This window comes from Anas acuta, chromosome 11 (genome assembly GCF_963932015.1).
Source record: "Anas acuta chromosome 11, bAnaAcu1.1, whole genome shotgun sequence".
NCBI lineage: Eukaryota > Metazoa > Chordata > Aves > Anseriformes > Anatidae > Anas > Anas acuta.
In genome coordinates, this window is record NC_088989.1 from 4154289 (window position 1) to 4176637 (window position 22349).

General features: G+C 39.5%; 1 protein-coding gene across 4 annotated transcripts in view; it reads left to right on the forward strand.

Annotated features, from left to right (window-relative positions):
- Positions 1-802: 802 nt before the first annotated feature.
- Positions 803-22349, forward strand: part of SHQ1 (SHQ1, H/ACA ribonucleoprotein assembly factor) — a 46965-nt gene continuing 25418 nt past the window's right edge. For 2 of the 4 annotated variants that reach the window (XM_068694271.1, XM_068694273.1), the window contains exons 1-11: positions 892-1164; positions 1618-1708; positions 2363-2545; positions 3430-3494; positions 4322-4444; positions 5525-5679; positions 7009-7121; positions 7392-7519; positions 14514-14668; positions 16440-16493; positions 18426-18549. In XM_068694271.1, the coding sequence (XP_068550372.1) occupies positions 2403-2545; positions 3430-3494; positions 4322-4444; positions 5525-5679; positions 7009-7121; positions 7392-7519; positions 14514-14668; positions 16440-16493; positions 18426-18549 (1060 nt within the window). In that variant the 5' untranslated portion in view covers positions 892-1164; positions 1618-1708; positions 2363-2402. Of the gene's footprint in view, positions 1165-1617; positions 1709-2362; positions 2546-3429; positions 3495-4321; positions 4445-5524; positions 5680-7008; positions 7122-7391; positions 7520-14513; positions 14669-16439; positions 16494-18425; positions 18550-22349 lie in introns of all 4 variants that reach the window. The other 2 variants (XM_068694272.1, XM_068694274.1) reach the window with 2 other exon arrangements.

Genomic DNA, 22349 nt, shown 5'->3' on the forward strand with positions numbered 1-22349 from the left:
AGTTGGCTTTTAAACAGACTTTTCTGCTTTTATCAATTTCCTCGAGCCTCTTGTGCTTTGTCCCAAATGCTGGTTCCTTGGCATCATCAGGCTCTGCCTCTATTCACACGGACAATCTGGTTCACATCTGCCTGCTCTCCTGCGAGACGCGCACGGAACTGGGCATCCTGTTCCAGCAGTACTTGTGGGACCGATCTGTGTTTTCCTGCTCCTCTGCACTGCTCTGCATTTCAGCTCTTGAAATCACTTTATCCTTACTACCTTAATTTGAATTACATTAGGCCCAAACCTTCCATTCCTACTCACTTCTCAGCTTCCCTCTCTCCAGAGGTGTTTCTTCTCCCCACACGCTGTACTTATACATAAAGCAGTTATATTCTGAGCTGTGGCACTGAATTTACTTCCAGCAGCCTGTTGTATTTAAGGATCGGTGTCTGCCCATGTCCGACACCAACACTTTCAGCTATCCCTGCGGTTATCAGAGGAAAGCGCTGGGGTGATGCAGGCAACTTTCCCCTCACAGCACCCATCCCTCTCGAGAAGGATTTTGCCAGATTTATAAGACTTGCAGTGACAGTAGTTGAGGCTCAGGGCTTTAAAAACATCAAATACTGCTTTCACTTGTTTCAGACCGTTTACACAACCCCAAAAGCAGGACGCCAGAGGCACCACAGCACCACGGTCACTGCCGTGGCTTCTCTATGGAGGAGCAAGGGGGAGCCCGCGCCATGCTGTGAGGGGAAAACCGAACCCAGGGCCAGCGGGGGCGCCCTCGCATCCTTTCCACCACCCTCCTCCGAGGGCGGGCAGCGAGCTGGAGGCAGCCTGGGCTTGTGAGGGACGGGCTTGGGAAGGGCTTGTGTGGGCCGGTTCTGTGCGAGGCCGCCCCTGAAGGCGGAGCTGCCGCCCGGGCCCGCACATGCGCTACCGCCACAGCCTGGGCATGGTGAGTGGCGGCGGCACGGCCTCGTCGTGCCTCGTCCCATCCCGTCCCGTCCCTCCGGTGCTGCCCCGGGTGCGGTCCCCGGGCCCTGCTCACAGGCTGCAGCCGGCCCCCGGCCGAGCCCGCGCCTCCTGAGGCGGCTGCGGGAGCCGGGCGGGTCCCGTGCGGCGCCCCGGGGGAGAGGTGCGCTGAGGCAACGGTTCACGTGCGCAGCAGGGCCGGTTTGTGTGTTCTTTTATTTAAAACAAGAGAAAAAGCCGGGAAATTGGGTTTTTCGGGAAAACGCGGCGTTAAGCTGGAGCAGGCGCTGCTGGGGATGGGGTGGTGTGGGGGGGTTGGGGGGTGGCACGGGGGGAGCCGCGCTTTCAGGTGGTGCTCAGCGTATTTTTCTTGTTTAGGTAAAAGGATTTTTCAAATATATATATATTCTTAATTAAAACTGGTTTCTAAGTTAAACCTAAAAAAATATCCCGCGTAAGGAAGCTTTTAAGGAGTGAGACAGGTTATATATATCAGATGGGTGCTACTTTGTAAATCCCTCGTTCAGAATATTTACTCGCCCATGTACAAACATACATCTGATGCTGCTAGGTGATGATTCAAACCTTAAAATCACTCAGTGAGGGAGATTCCAAGTGCAGGTAACTTAATGCAATGCAACTTGTCGTACTCAGGTGCTCTTTGGCTGAATCTGCAGGCGGAACTGAGGCTGAGCTAACTCGGCATTGCTGGAACTGACCGGAAAATTGCAAATTGATCGGAACAGTAAGTGTGCTTGTAATGGACATGAGGAAATCCAAGCCTGTCAGTTGCTTGTGTTGCTGAGAGAGCTACTGTGGCCTGAGCCCGCTGTGCAGGAGCACCTCTGACTTGCTCTGCACGTACCATCCCCGTGGCGTATGTTAAATGTGACACGAAGGGCAGGATGCTCAGGGTGTGCACCCAGCTCATCTGTGTAGGGTGTACTCTGTCTGTTGCTTGTGGTCTGGCTCACCTGTGCATGCCACTGTAAAGCACAGCTGCAGTTATTATAAAACTGCTCTTTTTTAACGTTTTTAATCATGGTTTATGGTCAGTTCACTGTGAAATACTAAGTAACGGTTGGCAGAAAACAAATTTTAGGACTGAACTTGGTGTGCTTTTTATGATGAATGTATTAAATACTTCTGTGTGCTCCAAATGTTTGTGTTCTTTTATGATAAGTTCTCATTATGATGCAGCAAGATGGTACCTTAGTATTCTTGATAGGAACATGTTTTTTGTTTCTGTTTTCATGAGTGTTTTCTTCTTGAGTGTGTAGAAGATAATTCTGTGAGAATCTGAAATGTTTTTCATGCAAAATTTTCAAGAGATTCTATTTACTTTCATAAAATGGAAACTACAACATACTAACCTTTTCTTGTTTCTCTGTTTTGATAGGACTGTATAGTCAGTGGTTGCTTTGCCTGCGGCATTTATCATGATTACTCCAGCTTTTGAGCTGAGCCAGGATCCGGATTTCCTTACAATAATCATTGATGTACCTTATGCAAGAGCTTCAGAGTTCGACTTGTACTTTGAAGGGGAAGACTTTAAATTTTATTCTAAGCCTTACTTTCTCAGGCAAGTAGTAGAAGCATTTAAAAAAAAAACTTTGGGCTTCATCAAATACATAAAAATCAGTAGAAAATGAACTTCATGTGGGATATTTCAGATCATTCTTCATCTACAGCTCTGACATTCTTGACTTCAGGCAGGCCATTTTTTTGCAAGGAATTCTTCCTATGGATCCATTTACTTTGTTTCCAGACATTAAGTCACCTTAAAAGGAACTTAAATAACTGCTTTTCTGAGTTTACCGTACCATAGAGTTTTAGTTGTAAAATGACAGCACAGTTCTTAGGGCGCGTGTAAGTGATGTAGACCCAGATACAATATATTTGATGAAGAATGTATTTCGATGCCCAATAACATACGGAGAAAAGTCACGTGAGTACAGGTGGTAGGAAGTCAAGTCTATAGCTTGCAAGTTCCCCACTATGCTGCAGAAAAGGACCAAGAGGCAATCTCGGTAGGGAATTACTAAGGGAACCTTTGGCATGTAAGAGCTGATGAGTTATTAACCCTTCTTATTTTGTTTCCTGTGTTCTTGGATAAGCTTCCCCAGTACATGTTAGCAGACCACAAGGGGCCTTAGTAGGTTGGTAGAATGCAGTGAATTAGTTACCTCATGTCACATCACTGTAGATTAGATTCGTTTAGAATTTTTAAATTACAGAATCTTCCAAATGCTGCACACAGTGCCAAGGATGTTGTTTGTCTCTGTGGTGGCTGTGACCCTGAACTGCATAAGGATTTAGCTTTATCGCTTCTGTTAGTATCAAGAGGAATCATGTAGCTAAATTGTTTGTGTTCCTTTTGGAATGCACCTTACGTGTCTGTGTGCTGAGATGTTAAGTTGCACAATTAGTCAGGCATTCAGTCATCATCTCTCTTCTTGCCCACAGGTTGACGCTTCCTGGAAGAATTGTGGAAGATGGCAGAGAAAAAGCATCTTACAACGTAGACAAACGTATGGTTAATGTTCTTAGTATATTAGTTTTTAAGAATGTTACTAACTCTCCAGTAACTTACACTTCATGGAATTGCATTTAGCAAAGTATATGATACTGTAAATAAATTCAAAGCTTCTCCCAGGTTACATGGTATAAAAAAAAAAAAAAAAGAAATTGCTGGGGATTTGCTGTACTTAAGCTATCAGTAAGCACAAATGACATTCCATAACTGTCCTAATAATGAAAAAAATATGTACAAGTTTCCTTTGAGCCCATAGGGGCCAGACATGCCATTGTACAAAGATCATTAGTCTAGCAAATCCACAATGAAGTCAGATAGTACTAAGCAAAAATGAGGTAATCCTGAGGCAGTCTCATGACAGTCCTCTCTCTTAAGGTGGATGGTATTTCTGTAAAACAGTATTTACCTTTTGGAATAAACGCATTCGTAAACAAAACAAAAGGCTTGCAAAGCCTTTATTATGTACTGACTCGGAACAATAATCAGAATGCTGAATAGCTTCCTATGATCTTCTGTTGATGGCTTGATTGGTGGATGGATTCAGGATAAATTCAAGCTTGTTTTCTGTTGGTGTGTTATGCCATGTGAGTCAAGAGACCACAACTCATTAAATATTCTCTTCCGTGCTTTATCATAAAAATCTTTGATTTCTGTGAAACTTGTTAGGGGTGTTTAAAAGCATGCACAGAAATTGATGCACAATAAAATGCTACCTGCATATATCCCAATTTCTGAGAGTCTTTTTCGTTAGAGGAGAAGTGCGCATTTTTTGTTTGTCATGGTTATTTTAATATCATAACTATATTCTGACTTTCCTTTAAGGGACCTTGACGATTCGATTACCTAAGGAGAGTCCTGGGCAATATTTTGAAGGACTGGATATGGTAACATCCCTTTTAGCACCAAAAAAATCAAGATCAGCAAAACATTTAGTGGAGGAGATAGGTAAGACAAAAAAGTCTTAGTTATATTATTGATACAGATACATAAGAAAATAGTTAGGAAAATAGATCTACCTATTACAAAAAATAAGAGTATTTCTACTCTTACTTAGTCCAAGGTACAAGCGGAGTATGAGTGAGACTGGAATTACTAGTAAGTATTGAAAGGAATGTCTTCAGGAGTTAGAGGTGTTGTATCTGTAGGCTTAGTTGTGATCACATTTTTTAAAGGTGTGTTTAATATATGCTAATCCTCTGTAGATCTTTGTACCCCTCTAGTGGCTGTATACAGTGGAACAATGATCTCAGACTTCGAGTGAGTGTACTCAAAAAGCTTCAGTTTTCCTTGTCTCCAGTTTTGAAATTTGAATCTAGAGCAGGATCTATGATTCTTGGTTTAATCATCTGCTTGTCTGAAACACTTCAGTAACCAGTGAATGTCTTTTTTTCTTTGTTCACTAAAATCCTTTGTGACAGAGGCAGTGATTCACACTATTCCAGTATGAACTGTGATATAGGCACATGCCACCCTTCAACCTTATAATGCAATTGGAAAATAATGGGGCTTGTGTGTGAAAGTGATACTATTGCAGATTCCAGGTGACAAGAGTTATAATTTTTTGGAAGACCGCCCTTTGGGATAGCAGCACAAGAAGTCCAATGAAACCTCACAAATTCTGAACATCCATATTTGGGAATTTGTGCATTGCATCAACAGGAAAAAAAAAAAAAGCTTTTTCCTAATCTTTGTCTTTTTGCCTTGTTATCTATGAATCTAGTCTGTTATAGCTAATTTTCATTCAAACTACTTGGTTTATTTGGTAGGGAAGTTCTCAGGATGCTCTCAGTCAACTGGATAAGATAAAGGGGGATTTGGAGTTGTGCTGTTCACATTCGTCCGCTGCGTCTGTTTTTTCCCCTCTTTTGTTTTTCTGGAAGTTACAGCTGATCCAGTGTAGTAAAACATTTCTTAAAGATGTAACAATGAAAAATGCTTATTTTGTTATTGGTGTTTGCCTTTCTTTTAAATTGTATATGTTTCCTACACAATAATTTTGTTCCTTTGACCATGCGATATATGCAGGTGCCTCTGCTGTGTTGTCTGAGGAGGAGGAGGAAGAAGAATTTGAATGGGAAATAGAGCAGACCCCTTATAAAGAAACTGCAGAAAGCTTTCCAGCACTACAGTACTACTATGGGTTTGGGAATCTGCGTTCGGGGGTGTTCCAGCGGCTGCAGGTAGATGCATTTTTATATTTCCTAACAAAAGTTCCAGGTAGCTTTCCTGTTGAGTAGGCTTCCTGGCTCATTCCATAGTCAGGAGGGGATTGTTAGGTAACAGTTCTCCATTGTCCCATTCCAAGACTGAGTATATTATGCCCTTGCATGTAATAGTACAGACAGATCTTTGTTTTTCTGCGAAAATAGAGATGCTTGAATGAGTTAATTGTGTATCAGAGTTATTTCTTATTAGGTGTTTTTTTTTTTTTTAATTGAATAAATACTTAGATTTAAAAAAATGCAAAGTGAAGCCCTTCTACTGTTAGACTTATAAAATATTTCATGAAGAGGGCAATGCCTAGCTATCTACTATGTTGAATAAAATAAATTGAAATATAATTAGGTGGTATTTACTGGTTGAGATCATAATTCTTCAAGGTGATCGCCCACCTGGTATCTGTTAGATTTGCTGGGGTTATGCTGATGCACTGGAACTTCTTTTTGTGGATTAGTCGGCAGGGCAGGAACTTTAAAATGTGGTTACTTTGCTATTGTACATTCAGAAGTTATTTTATTTCATGAATAGATGGAAGGTAATCTACACCCAGTAACATGCGAGGTAGGAGAATACCTTTCATAGCATGCAAAGCTTTTGTTAAAGTAGTAGTTGATAATTTATTGTTTTTTAATGTTCTGCTTAAGTTCTTACACCAAGCAATTTTGCCAGTAGGTGCTTAAAACAAATCATATAACTGTAAGTTACGAGTGCTTGAATTGTAGGATTTTAAGGGTTTGGAGCAGAACGATTGCTATTTATGGAGAAAGTATTTGCATTCTGTTCAGATATATACACTGGTTTATTACCATGAAATTTCCCAAGAAGTACATTTCCCATCAGCATTAAAGTACCACTGCTTAATGATATTTAAAAGGGCACTACAATCGCCTGTTAATTAATGTATGGCCACTTCAGAGTGTAGAAGTAATCTCAAGAGTCACAAGAACAATAGCTATGATTTTTATCTTGCCTTCTTGTGGTTGTGTGCTTTTGTTAAACATAGCAATTGTCATTGTACTGCAAAATAACCTGTCTGCCTTATGGTATAAAGGCGTTAATAGAATTCATAATATTTGAAGGTCCTTAGAATTTGTTATAATTGTAACTCATTGGAATTTTGATCTTTTATTTGCCCAGCAGAGCCTGAATTTGAAAGATTTGAAAGAGAAGTTGGACAGCATCTAGGCTTTACACTGTAATGCTTATAAGCATCCTTCATAAACTTTTACTAAATGAATCTTGCATGTTGTATCTGCAGCTTTGTCATCTCACTCTTGATGCATTTTCAGGATGAACTCAGTGATGTTGTAGACGTTAAGGATCCAGACAAAACTCCAGTATGTGAACGTAGGAAGGAACGCCTGGCAGCAGAAGCTGCTAAGTTTGATTCTGATCATTACCTGTGAGTACTGATTCATTTTACCTGGTCAAGTAAAAGTATCTCAGTTGAAATAATCACTTCTTCTATGGATGCTTGGTTTTAAGAACACTTGTGGAAATAATAGCTTTACTTCTTATCTGCCCCTTTGTCTCATCACAGTAGGATGTTACTGAGAGCAGCCCTGAGGAGAAGGACATGGGAGTGTTGGTTGATGAGAAGCTTGACTTGAGCTGGCAATGTGCCCTTGCAGCCCAGAAAGCTAACTGAGTACTATGTCTTCTTTTTCCTCAGAGCTGACTTTTTTGAAGATGAAGCTATTCAGCATGTTTTGAAATACAAACCGTGGTGGGTTGAGGCTCATGAAAAAATGGTAGCCTTGCAGGGAGAAAGTCATCAGAAACACGACAGCAATGCAGTAGGTGAGAGCATTTTATATATATATATGTGTGTGTGTTTGTGTGTATGTACCTGTTACAGAATAATTGCTGTGAAGCCTTGTTATATTCTAGGTTATCATCCTTAAAGGGAAAAGTATGGTGTTAGCCTACAATTTTTAGTCTGGAAGACAAGTATTCTGTTACTGTCTTGCTTCTTTGAAGGATAGTTGTATACTGAAATTGGGAGGAGTTCACAGTACATTATAAAGTGGTCATTTCATTTTAAGTATTTACCGGTTAGTTTTTGGAGTGTAGTGCATGATCTGGTTTTGGTCTCCATAATAAATTCTGGAATTAACTGTTCTTAAAGGCCATCTTAGAATTTCAGGTATCTGTGGGGGGAAGAAAAAAGTTTACTTTTAAGAGTGTGCTGGGACTTTTACAGATTTTAAAGGAGCTGCCACAGTCAGCAAGTCACAGCATATGAATTCAAATGAAGCCTGTCTTTGTGTTTAGTTAGAATGTGAGTCACTTGTTTGTTGCTGGTGCTTATCCCCTCTTTTGTTTCCTGATTTTTTTTTTTTTCAGGTAATTGTTTCCCCTTTTCTAGTTGTGTTTTGGTAGAATAAATAGTCTAAACTGTGTTTTGCGCCCACTTAAAAATGTGGTGCAGACACTTCACAGCAAGTTTTCCAACAATCAGTTGTGGAAGACTCCTAGTGTCAGCCCTTACCTCTGTTTACTGGTCATGTCGCCTGTGGTGCGTTTCATGTTATTTATACAGTGCCACAGACATTCATGGTACTTATTACTGAACTGTTTTTATAGTTCCTAGAGACTTTTTTTCAAGGGAAAACCTTTGTGTCAATGTAGAAGCTAAATAGACGGCCTTGTAACAGTACTGTTACCAGATAACTGAGATTACCCTTCTGAACACAATGATTGTAGAGACTATTACAAGTTACTATTATGCATATTCTTTTATTGTCCTTCCCTCATTTCCTCTATAGTATGAAAATCCTATGTTTCTGAAGCAGATAACGATAATCCCTTTAGCAGAGGTTCTGTAACAAATAAAATATTAGCACACTAATAATACCTGCACTTGCACATCTTCTACAGGGGTAGAACAATGGAATTTGGGTAATGCTGTGTATTTTACTGCAAATGTAATCTGATCTTCATTACTGATCTCTCTTCAGCCTTTGAAACCAGAAATTAATTATATCCACCATAAGTGTTTGATTTAAAAAGCGTTGGACAAAGGTACAAGAGGCTTGGAAACAGAATAACGAGGAGTTCTTTTGTTTGTTTTTACCCATTCTCTCCTTAGTGAATGAAATATTGATAATGTTTGTGTAAAGGAGTATAACGAAAATGAAGAGCTGCTGGATGATTTTATTGATAAAGAATAATTTTTTATTCCAAATTAAAGTTCTAAAAAAAACCACGTGCATATGTTCTTGGACTTTAGGGGAAGCAGCAATACAGAAACTGCTCAAAAGCCTGGCAGGCCTGCTAAGGAAAGTAATGCAGAAATTGGGACTTCACAAAGGCTCATCTTTTCTCTAAAGCATTTGTTAAAACAGACTTTTTTGTAATCAGGATGCTCAAATAAAGCTTAGTGTGGCCTTCATATGGCAGAGTGAAGAGGCTCATGTAGTTTTGGGGATCTTGAGTAAATTTGAATAGCGTAAGTGGCCATCTGGTGTTTGGGCTAGGTAATGACAACAGGCCCCATGTGCCCTCCAACTTAGACCTCTGTTCTGGTAATAGAGTTTGGATGGCAGGCAGCAGAACAAGGATCTGAAGCCTTTGGAGGCTACTAAACCTGAATGAGTTGTGGTAAAAGAAACCACCATGAGGGGGAGTACAGGTTCCACTTGAATAGTGGAAATAAGGGCAGGAGAGGGTCCAGGCTATTCGATCTGGAGTCTTATGATCAATAGGAGGATTAAAATGTTCTTGTATTGCTGTTATGGTTTATCCGGTTGAAGGGATTGGATAATCTGGGTCACAGATCTGGTTTATCTGGGTTACAGATCCAGGAATTCTCACAAACTGGTTGCAATTCGATTGCATATCTGCATTAATATGTTTCCTAGTATGCATGTTGAGTAAATGAAACGACACAGAAAATGCACATAGAAATAAGGACTGTGCTGAGTAAATGACCTTCTTTACTACTTGAGAAACTTTGCATCATTTCCATTAGAAGTGGGAGAAATCTGAATGCATTCCAGCAAGGTGTATTAACGTACCTAGAAGGATACGGAGAAGGTCGCTGGTATTAGATGGTGCTTCTAGTAAGAAGCCTTTAAACAGCTGCTGAGAGGGTGAGGTACTTCCACTCACACTGCTTGCTAAGAGACTACAAGTTTTATGGTGTTTAAAACTGCTTACAACTCACAATAGGTGTGAGCTGATGGCTGGAGCAGCTGATTTCCAGAAGTCCTGTCTGACCTAGACTTCTCTATGGTTCTGCGAGTCTGACCACTGAGCTGGCTCTCTCTAGGTAGCACATCATCTCAGTACCCCTAACACAACACATGCAGAACCCTAAGTTTCACAACAGTCTTGAGATACAGATATTGCACTCTCGAGTGCTGAATACTCCGAACCTTATCTAGAATTTAAGTGATGTGATCAGCTGTATAAAATTTTAGCCACATGGTAAGAAAGCATCGTCCTGTTTAGGGATTAAATTGTACTTCACTGTACTGAGGAGCAATTTGAAATGTGTTAATGAGAAACGGTAGTTTAAAATAAGTAAATGAAGTGATTAAAAAAGTGAGGGTAGTCTCAGTATAGCAGTAAATTTGTGTGTGAGATTAATTTGCACGATTCATTTAGATGTTAATGTATGAATACACTGTCCCACTGTAACAGGAAGAGGCATGATTTTTGGCAGTGACAAACATAAAATGCTTTAAAATCCAAATTAAGTTGCAAATTTAGGATTTGATAAACAGCAGCAGCAGATGCTGCTTTTCAGAAAGCGACTATGGATTGTTGTGGAGGCATTGTTAGATAAAACATTGGTAATGCCAATGGACAAAGCACAGGCTTAATATAGCAGAAAATGTAATTATGATTTCACTTGTTCTGATTACCTTGTACTATACACTTGTATTTTTGAATTAGGAAAACAAAGTAGGTGGTGGTTTTGACATGCTAATAATTAGTTTTCGGCCTGGATAATTTATTCTTCAAGATCTTTACGGAATTGATGGATCTTTATTTGTAAACTTCAAGTATTTTCTCCAGAGAGAAATTTTATTAAGAACACCTGGTACTTTGCAGTAACTAAGTTAATGAACATCTTGCAGCGTTTACCTTTGGGAATTGTCTAGTCTTGCTGCTTCTTTGCTCTTGTCTGGTAGACTTGTTTTTTCTGTGATTATGGTCCAGTTGTATGTGTCAAAATGCTTCAGAGTTTGCGTTTTAGAGGAGGAAAAGTCACGTTTAATGAAATTCACTGAATTCACAATTTCTTTGCTTCCTACTTAGAACCATTGTTGCCATTTTACATATACCTCTGGAATATGGATTCTAGGGAATCTAACAGGTATTCAATAGTAGAATTAAAAATGTTTGCTGTCAGTGTTGGGCTGTTCCTTAACCTAGATGAGAGAGATCTCATTGGTAACTGTCATCAGCTGTGAGACAAACATCCACTTGCAATTGTTAAGTAACTGATTAAGAACAGTGGAAGGTGAGCTCTCGGTAGTAGATCCAGTACTTGATATAGTGAGTGTTTGGAGGAGAACAGAAGTGATCCTGATACATGCCCATCTTGGCTGCTGCTTGCAGCAAGCACAGTGAGATGGACCTAGAAGTTGGAGAGTGCTGGGGTAAATGACTTACATCCTGCAGAAAATGTGTTCTGTGGCACAATTCTTTCAAAGCATGAGAGTCGTTAGTTTCTTTGTAGCAAACTGCTTTACTTCTGTAGTCCCTGGAAGTGATTTTAAGCTTTATGAATGTGATCTGATGTAGGAGTCTTTGCTTGCAGACTTGGGCTTTTTTCCTGTGTTTTTTTTTTTTCTTTCTTTCTTTCAGAATTTCTTTTGTTCTTTAGCTTTGGTTTTACCTCTGCTTTTTTGTGTTTCTCTTCAGGATGAAAGTGCCACTTGCATATACTATTAATAATAAATTGTGTTCTACTCCAGGAGAGAGTTTTCTGTGGAAAGCTTGCTGAAATTGGAAATGCCTTTTTTCTTCCTAATTGGATCTCCTAACTGTAAACACCCTGTTGTGATACCTCATTAAACCCACCCTACTGTAGCAACTTTCGGAGTGGTTTTATGCTATATTTTTCAGAAACTAACTTTTTTTTTCCAGTGTGCTACAACATTGCACATATGGTTTTATGGACAATTTTAATATGAATGATGGAGGTGACTCGCTGAACAATCAATGCATTTTAAGAACTTGCCAAGAAATTTGCTGATAGAATATAGATGTGCCATCTATGTTGGTGATTTAGGGGATAATACTGAGCTGCATTGCATTAATGGGAAAACAGAGTTGAATTGCCACAGTCTCACTAAATTGTCATTTTGTACTTGATCATAGCAAATGGAAGAGATCAGCTTTCTTAAGATGACATAAAAGCTGGAATTTTTTTGTGGGAGCTTGTAAATAAATGGAGACTGGCTCTGCTCCAGAGAAATGTTTTAGCTCGTAAAGAAGTTTCCATAGGAATTTAAATCAAGCATTTCATGGTTATGAAGCTGAAACGTTTAAAAAGTTCATAAAGAAGAAACATTCAAAAACGTTTTTTTTAATTTGTAATTTGATGCCTCAATACGAGGTGTGTGCATATGTATGTGCCTTTGGTATCACAGACATTTGTTTGAAAACAGTTGTAAAATTATAAGTCTTGTAGAAAGCTCCTTGGATGAAGAAGTTCACGTGTCTTGTAGAGGGGTAGCATCTCTGAGAATGTGGATTGTATGAATTGAGGAGAAACATCTCTAAGCACCTTCATGATCATCATCCTTACAGTAGTGAAATGAGTAAGGGAAGTAAAAAGAAACTTGGTTTACCAGGAGTTGTAACCTTCTCTCTCTGTAAGCTGTGCTGTAAGCTCTCCTGAGGGATTTCTTTGTATTCCAAGGGTCCGGGCCAGCCGCATAACCTTGGCTCACACTGTTGATGGCTGTGAGAAAGTCCACAGAAAAATCAGAGTGGTAGAATTACAGGTAAGGTTGTGGAGGCAGGATTGTTAGTGGCTTAAGGATTCCAGAGGTAAATGGTGATGTGGAAAATAGGGAGTCGAGGTGGGAATTGTTGGGTTATCAGGTCAAGTTGTTAGTGCTAATGAAGCTGGTGGAAGATGGCAGCTCAGTAATATTTGAGGATCTGTCTTGGAGAGCTGCAGAAGCTGACCTTTCCCCTCCTGACTGGTGCCTGGCTACCAGGGACTCCAGGCGCTTTATCAGGGTGCTGAGTGTACTGTCCAGTATCAACCCCTCATCCTGGTGTGTTGACCAATAATTGCTTTTTGTTTTTAAGTTTCAATGCTTTGCTTGCAGCCTCTCTCTGCCCCCAGCTGAGTATGGCAGAACACGGTGACTCAGAAAAGAGGTGGTAAAAGAATAACTGAAGAGAGATTTCAATATTATAAGGTGTTGTTTTTTCTCCTTTCCTAGAATAAATCAAATTCACTAAGCTAAGGGGCACACCATGTATCCACTCTCGTGCTTAGGGCTTGTTATGAAGGTGTAAGGAGAGCACTGCATTAGGCTTGTACCCATCTTCTCAGAAATCTCCATAAATGACTGCCATCCTTAAACTCAGGCTGGTTCAGTTTTGCTGGTACTTGCAAAAATAGTGGAGTGGGGCTTCTGCAATGCAGCAGAGCATCAGCTGGTAACACAGCTTTCTCCTGTCAAGTCTCTTCGTGTCTGTAACTTTCTCTTGTGGTGTGACCAAAATGTGTCTGCCACATCCATCCGACTCAGTAAATCAGAGCCTGTTGACACGGAGCGCCTGCACGCCACGCTGCCTGGATGAAAATCTCTTAGCTCAGGCTTCTAGCTGCTTTAATTTTACCTAATGACTTCTCGATGTACTTCGAGTTTCTGCAGAGATGGCTTTTAGTCAGTTATCTCCTTAATCTGTGCTGTTATTTCAAGGTAATTGTGACATCCTTCCTGAAGTGCTTGAAGTACTCTTCAGAAAGTTTGCCATTCAGTATGCTCTTTCAGCTCTCCATGCCTGCACCACAGATCCCTAGAGAAATATTTTGATGCGTTATTGCAGCATGCCTGCTGTGGTGGTGCCTTCCTCTTTGTGCATCCCAAAGAGAAGGAGCTGGGTGCGGTGGTTCACTGCCTTGGCTCAGTATGGCTGTTGTTAACTAAATGAGGTACACTGAAGGTGAGCAAAATGCAATGGTCACGGACAGTGGAAACCATAGCTCTTTGGAAATAATTGTAGCTTTCCTACTGCCATCAGTAGGATAGGATTTCATCTTTCTTCGATCTTCCTTAAACACCAGGAGGATATTATCAGGCAGTGTAAACGTTGCTCCTAAATGATGTATCTAGGTCCTGAGTCAAAATTTGACGTTTAGAAACAAAATTATATCTTTCCTTTTTTCCCTTCCCTGTTTTCCCTGTTTATTTAGTTCTTACACTTTGCTAAATTAAGAAAAAACACTTGTTTTCTTCTGTGTTCTTCTTATCCTGTACAACATGGACTTAGTAAATTAAAATTCCTTCAGGTCCCGATTATGCATTTACTGCTCTGTGAGTTACCAACACATCCACGGAAATCCTTGGTGCTTTCTGAGGGCTTCAAAATTGCTGGTGTATACATGTAATACTTCGCAGGGCTGGAACTTCACTTTGCAAAGAGTATCAGTTTAATAAATAATGAAGAATAATTTTAGGCTTTTTCTTGAGTGATGAGTGAATTGTAAGTAGTAATGCTTCTTTTTAAAGATACTGTTGAAATAGTATTACCACCCGTTAAATCAAAGAGTCAGCTTTAAATTCGTAATCAATTATCCTTTTACTTTATGTAGTTGTCTTCACTGAAGAAGAGAAAGAGCAGCTGAGAAGGTTCACAAATAAATCCTATCTTCTGGATAAAAGAAGCCGTCATCACGTGTATCTGAGCTTAATTGATATCCTTCTGGCATATTGCTATGACATCTGTGTCAACGAAGGAGAACAAAATGTAAGTAATTAAAAAAAAAAAAAAAAAGATAAAAGGAAATGCACTACGTCTTAGTAACCTGTTGCCAGACCCTGTTCGGTTGTTTGGAAAACTTAACTTTCAAAGTGAACTTAGTTCCAAGTGTTTAAAAATACATCATTGACTAAGTTACAATGCAAAACATTCCTTCTCTAGATTGAGCTGTTGGGATGCAATTCGGGATTATTGCGATTTCTAAATGCTTCTTCTGGAGCAGAATTTTAGCTATGGGAGCAAGGTGAAGGAGATGCAGGAGATTAAAGACACTTCCCTTAGGTTCTGATTTGTGATGTCTTTTTAATGTAAACGCAGATTTCATGAAAGCATTCTCATATATACAGTTCTTCAGATTTTTTTTGACTGTTTTGTAATAGGTAAGTTTGCTGATTTGGATTCTGGAAAAGCATGGAAAATCATTAATTCTGTAGGATTGAGACTATGAATTCAGTGTTTTATATAGGCAATCGGTACGTGCTTTTAACAAAATTGATTTATTTTTTTTTTTAGACTGATTCATTTTTATTTTTAAACTTGTGCAGTGAGTATGAAAAATGTTTGAGGCATTCTGGAAACTGCCATTAGGCATTTAAAATCTTAAAATCAATACACATTTAAATACAAAACAGCAATGAAGTTTTTTTTTCTCCAGTATTTAAATCCTGGAGGGAAGTAGGAAGGCGGCTTCCACTTTCAGTATTCTGGTGTTTCTGTTTCTTGCATAGAACAGCAGCCAGCTTTATTTTGTGTTTTGTATCCTAGGCTTTTTATAAGGTATAAAGAAGGAAGAAGATAGCACGAGTTTAGTGTGGATTCTGTGCAGTTCTTTGGAAAACTTGTCTTCTTAAAATGGACCTGCTTTCCAGAGAAAAACATTAACATCTCCTCTGCTGGTACTAACCAAGGAGATGTTTTCTGTATGCTTTTAATCAAAATATTGCAACATATAATCAAAACCATTCTGTTCTAATCAGACTGAATTGTGAAGCATGGATTTTAGAATTGCAGGCAGAACCATGCAGACCTGCCTATCGAACAGAGTAATCACAGGACTCTTGTATTGTTTGTTAATGTTGCGCAAAGGTGCATATGTGTGAGGAACACATGTACAAATCGTCATCGAGGTTTGCAATAGTCATATATGGTATGTGTAGAAAACACATTCTGTCTTTTTCTCTTTAATAGGAAGACTAAGACATTCAGGCCACACAAATCTTTACAAAAGTCAGGGTTATAGTTGAAGGCTTCCTGGCTTTTAGTCATAATCATCTGCCTAGACCACGCTACCACAGAAATATTAGGAATCTGCCACATCTTAAGAATAATGACATTTTATGTATACTGCTGGCTTTAGGACACCCTCTGAAAGCCAGAAGTCTTGAGCTGTTTTCATGAAACAAGGCATTGTAGCTTGATCTGGATTTATGCACTGGGCAGATTGACGTTTCTGTTGCTTGCTGAAAAGGGACAGAATTCCACAAAAATAATTTACTCTGTGATTGGTGTTGTATTTTAAAGGCTTTGTGCAAGGGCTAGATATTCCCGATACAGAAACTGTTTCAGATATTTTAACATCTGCATTGCAATAAAACTTTTAATGCTGTCCTGTGACCATTTCAATGCATATAGTGTAATTACTCCTCCATGTTCACAAAGGTCCTTAAATTGCAGCAGGAATGTTATCTTAAATAGTTTGCCAGCAGTCTTGAATGTTGAATTAGATGATATTTGCTTTATGGTCTCCACTTAAAATCAGGTTGAGTCATCTTGGAATGTCAGGAAACTGAGTGCTACATTGTGCTGGCTGGAGGTGAGTTCAAACTTATGCTTTGCCTTACAGATTTGTAGTGTTATTTGTTCTTGGCATTGTACGTTGCAATTGAGGAAAGCTTACTCATTCAGTATTGAATCTAAAATAACTGTGTATCCACTTGTTGATAAATACTAGCAGAAATTGATCGTGACCTCTGGGCTCCTAGTTAGTAGTAGCCCCAAGGGGCTTGAGCATGACCTCTGGTCTGTCTCTTGGTACTGGGCCTTGTTCTGGACTGTTGTGGAAGAATTGAGCTCAGGCAGCACAAATAAGCTACTTATCTGAATGATTTTGTTTCAGATTTCTTGCAAAGTTAGCCAGTTGATGTGTGTTGCTTTACTCCGTCCCTTCCTTTCAGCACTGTTGTCCTATCACTTGTGGGGATTTGCTGGCTCTTTGAAATCAGCATAGACTGGAGGGAACAAACTGTTTTTTTCTATTGTGTGCTTTCACATTGTTTACTGGGAGCTCACAGGCCTCTGTAATTAAGTTGTCACAGAGCTGGGAGTGGAAGGGACGTAACCTGGCCTGTGGACGTTTACTGCTTGTGATGGCAGTGGGCTAGAAAGGTCTGGCCTTTGGTCATTCCTGAAATTACTGAGCCATGTCTCAGTTTGTGGGATCAAAAATTTCTGACAGGCTATTTGGGTTCGGTCCTATGACCACTTCTAGCAGTGGTGAGAGATTAACAAGAACTTGTTCCGTTCATAACTGATTTTCCAGGTTGGTCACTCTGTCTCTGTGTCCGGCTGGGTGTTCTGCAGTAGCTGGTGACGGAGGAGTGCAGCTGAAATAGTGACTGCCTTATCTCGAGTGCTTGCAGATCCATACCCTAACACAGCGAAGGAGTTTTCTGCGTGTGCTCATGCTATAATGTAGCAGTTCTTGGCGCTGCCTGTGCCAACAGTATACTTCACACCCAGGAAATTCAGTCTCCTGGCACCAAGCTGTTAATAACTATATCTGTTACACAAACCATGTAGAGGCGGGTGTTTTCATCAATCTGTAAACAAAATTGCCTCAGCTATGGGTTGGTTGAACTGACTGCCATTTTTGAACTGATTGTCATGCGTACACACCTTAGACTCAAATAACAAAATATGATTAAAACGCTTATCAGCAGTCATTAAAATGAAAAATGAGTTGAGGTGGTCATATAATACAAAAAAGTGCTCGCTGTCAACAAAGCACCTTTATTAATTTTAATAAATTGTGGATTCAAGGTGAAATTGGTATTTTTATTTGAATTCATAAATGGAATATTTTGTCTTTTGAAAAGCGAAAGCTGGAAAAGAAGTGGCTCTTGTAAGAGAGTATGTAATAACTCATTAATGCCTCTGGTCTGAGTAAATTAGAGGTCTTCCTCACTCATAAAAGAGGACAATGAACTGCTTTCCATAGGCAGATATATTTATCCTTGTCTCAAATATCTATAATTTTCATGAAAGGCAGCGTCGTGTATCATTTTTAGAGATCTTACATGTACACATGTATTTTGTTAATATCATGTGTTTTTAATTTTTCTTAAAAGAAAAAAAAAATCTTAAAAGGCTTTTTATAGCTTCCCCTTAATATATATAATAATGTGGGGCAGATGGAATTTATTGCTTTAATCTAAAGAATGACAAAGTCTCAAGTTAGACATTTTATTCTAACATTCCCTACTTTTTTAATTCAAAACCACTGAAATGTATAGGACTTCTGTTATTCTGCTCTGCAAACTAACTGCACAGTCTTGTTTCCATTTAACATGTTGATTTTCGTGTCTATCAAAGTACAGATTTTAGATGTGTAATACATAAACTACTTTTTATCTATGCTACTTTTCCTTATGTATATAAACTTTTTGCTGTATATATAAAAAGAAATAGTAGTTCTTTGTATTGAGAAGTACACAGACTAATTCAGATTTTTCATTGATATATGCAGTGTTTCTATGACATTCATGATGTTGTGGTATGTTTTGGAAGACGAGTGCTCTGCTATCCACTGCACAGACATTTCGACTTGGTGACACGTGCCTTGAATGATACAGTCATGATACTACAACTAGGTAAGCATTCAGCCACATTGTTTGGATGTCTGTTAAAAAAAATCCACACAGACAAAACAAAACAAAAACAAAGAAACAACAAAAATACTTTCTAATCTTTTGGCGCGTTTCACCTGAACTTGATAGATAGCCACATTCCTGGACATCTGCTGGCTTTGTGAAAAGGAGACCGGGGAGTGAAGGGAACAAAATTAGTGTACTTGCCAGGAAAGAGCCTGTGAAGCAGCTCATTAATTAGGCAGCAGATAATGCATGCAGTTGGGGGGAAATTCAGCTACATTATTCACACCAGAAAATCCACACAAGTGTTATGAATATCTCATCCTCAGAAAAAGCTTTGATCAGAGCTAGTATCTTAATAAATCAGTGTAGCCCAACTGTGATTTGTAAAGCTTTAGGGAAAAGGTCTTCAGAGAAAATTACTGTAATTATTAACATGATGTTGAATTCTAAAGTATTTTTCTTTATGCTGTATTTTTCTGTTTTTAAAGATTTTTTTCTGTTAATAAATAACATTAATAAAGCTTTTTTATGGTAGGTTAGGTATGATAATTGTTTTAGACCCTATTCTAATGGTGTCTTATGTTTTTTATTTCTGATATATTTCAGAGCAGAGTCACTTATTGCTACAAATGTAGCAGGAATTCTGTTGTTTTGCTGCTCTTAATCTTCTTCAATTACCTGACTGAAGGCCTAGGAAAGGAAAGACTAGGATTTCTGACTTTCATGGTTTGTCTCCGTTTAAAGGAAGTTCTTAAAGCATCCTCTTCAGCTGTTCCAACTGTTCAGTTCATATTCTGCTGATCAGTCATGAATCTGAACAGCTTTCTTAGTAGGATTTATTGTTTGGAAGATCAGTTCTTTTAATTTGACCCTTGTCAATCCTGTTAGGATTTTAGCAGAAAGGAATTTTAATGTAACATTGAATTCCTGCTCTCCTGGCCAAAGGACAAACTTTCAAAACTAAGGTTATTCCAACTTCACTTGTGCAGCTGTGCACAACCACACTTGTGTACCCATTGGTAACCAAAAGAAGAACAGATCGTGGACGTGCATCCTAACAAGGGCTCAGGATGGGGGCTCTGGCTGCCTCAGCGGTGCTGGAAAGGCAGATGTGAGCCTCACAAAAAGGGATGTGTGCCCGTTTCAGCCAGAGCTGTTAACAACAGAGAGGAGGGCGGTATCTTCAGTGGGAGCAGTGATTATCTCCGGGTGCTGCCCGGGAAGTTGACACAAATACGTGATTTTCTTCATGTGGCTGTAAGGCTGTTGGGAAGGATGTTAGCAAGTTAGCAGTGTGGTGATAAGAGTCAGAGTGATTATTACTGGCTGTTGTGAAAACTCTGGGTTTTATGCATCAAATTAGTCTTTCCTATTACTTTCCTATTGTCATGTGTGTTTAGAGTGAAAAGCTTTTTTTAAATAGCCAACTACCAAAGTATTGGGAAAGATAAAAAATTTTTCCCCCCCCTACAGTCAGTGGGGGGGGGAAAAACTGTCAGAAGAAATGGGTTTGTAGATACTGCTTGTATGGCTAAGGCCTGTTTGTTCAATGAGAATGTTTTTGCCTTCAGATTTCACTGGAGGTCAAGCCATGCTTTTGAGGGATTTCTTTTTACAGAATACCGGGCTCTGTTACCCTTCTTGTTTAGTGCATGGGATGCATCACCAACCTGATTCAGCACTGTGTTGCAATGTAGGTGTGAGGAGTGCAGGTAAAAATGACTGTCAGCTAAGAGGTAATGAATGCAGTCAGACAGGACCACAAAACTATTCCTTGCTGTGCAAGAGGACAAGTGGGACTCCAAGGAAGTGTTGGGTTCAGCTGATGGCATCCTGACTTAAGTTTTCTTTACAGAGTGCTGGTAGCAGAAGATGGGATATATAATGGTTTTGATAATAAAATCAGGGTATTTGGGGTACAATTTGGCCCAGGTGTGTTTGTACGTGTATTTATGTGCTCAAAATACTAGCTGCAGATTTGAAATTTTGTGTACCAGGATAGGAATAATCCAAGTGTAAAATTGAAGCAACTTAATAGACAGGTATTAGGAAAGTTGACAGGTTTTCCATACAATTTTTCCACTATTAACAAAATAGTTGAGGAAATAAATATTCTACTTTTAAAAAGTTCTTGAATTCTAAAGAAATGAACACTGAATTCTGATGGAATTGAACTGTTTTATATCGAGGTATTTGACTTTATTTTTTAAATGTTGGTGCTGTCTTGATGTATCACTTCGAAAACACAGAATACTTCATTTTTAAGGTATTAAGGACTTTGCATGAGGTTGAAACACTTCTTAATTTGAATTATGACTTCCCACCAAAGTGTTAATCATAAGACAAAATGCATTAAGCTGATTAATATTAAGGTCTTTAGCAGATTTTCTCGTTCTGTTTTAGTTAGCAGTAATACGTAAAATACTTCAGCAATGCTGTTCAAACTTAGTGTTGTCTAGGATATGTGCTCTACTGTTCTTTGGATAATTAAAAAATGGAATGAAATAGTGGCACGTACTAGCTACAGTGCTATTTCAAGCAAAATCTGTGTTCTGCATTTATGGAAATATATGGAGCCCTTTTTCAGGAGACTTGTAGTAAGTACGTGGCACGAGCTGGTTCTGTCAGTATTTACTGCCATTGTGCTACCATTGCCTAATGCTGATTTGGAAGCCATCATCTATGAGCTAAAAATAGGGGACTTATTTATCCTCTGTGACATAAAATATGCTTCGCCTCTTTCCACGCAGAAGTTAATGCTCATAGATTTAGGGCGAAATAATTATCGCTGTTGGCTGCAGGGTAACTTATTGCCAGGAGATTTTCATTCAGAAGTCAGAGGAGTCCTTTGCTTGTTTTTCAGAATGGCATTCTTCTCTCTGCTTAATGAGACAGCAAAGTTCGGTTTATTTCTTTAGGTGAATGTTCCTTCTTGCACGTATGGAAAAATACAGGCTATAGGCAAAATAAAGTAAAATGAAAGGATGAATTTACTTCTAAACATTCAGTATTAAAACCAGTAGAATATCATGATTGTGTAAAAACAGTAGTTTTGGTATCAAGTGGCAAATAGCTGGGGTTGAATTATATCAATTTCTGAAGTCATGTGTGGGAAGAACTGAATTTCTGAAACAATCTAGAACTCCAGCTGTGGGCTGCCCCCTGCCAGCTGTGGTAGCAGTGAACTCCTGCAGAACCCAGCGATCTGCAGCTGTGCTCTGACTTCTGGAACTTCAGCCCTGGGTGCTCAGCCTCTGTTGCTCTTCCTCTGAGGCTGCTGCCGCCCTCATCCTGTACCCAGCACAGGTGGGATGATTGTAAACGTCAGGAAAGGAAGTGAAATGTCAGAGACCCCGTTTCCAAGACCCCAACTTTTAACGTGTGGTGAATTTTAAAAAATGAGAATTCTAGGGCTAGAAAAGAAGTGAGACTTTTAAAACTAGCACGTTTAGCTTTGCTTTGACAGGCAACATTTCTGTGAGTGAGACTGACATAACTGCCAAAAAATTCCCATACCTGTTCATCTTTTGGCTTCACCAGTTCCCTGTTCCAGCTCATGTATGGTTTCACAAACACTGCCACTGGCACATCACGAAGAGCTGTGCAGAAGGGCGAGGTGCAGGAGTGCAGCAGGGCGCTGAAGGCAGCGTGAGCAGGAATGGTGCTGGGTACTGAGCTGCAGCCCGAAAGGGAAGGCCGGGTGCCTGCTGGAGACTGAAGTGGGTGTATCCAAAGACAAAACATAAGGGTATGGGATTTCACAAAAATTGGCTGAGAATCATCTGTATTTCATGGGA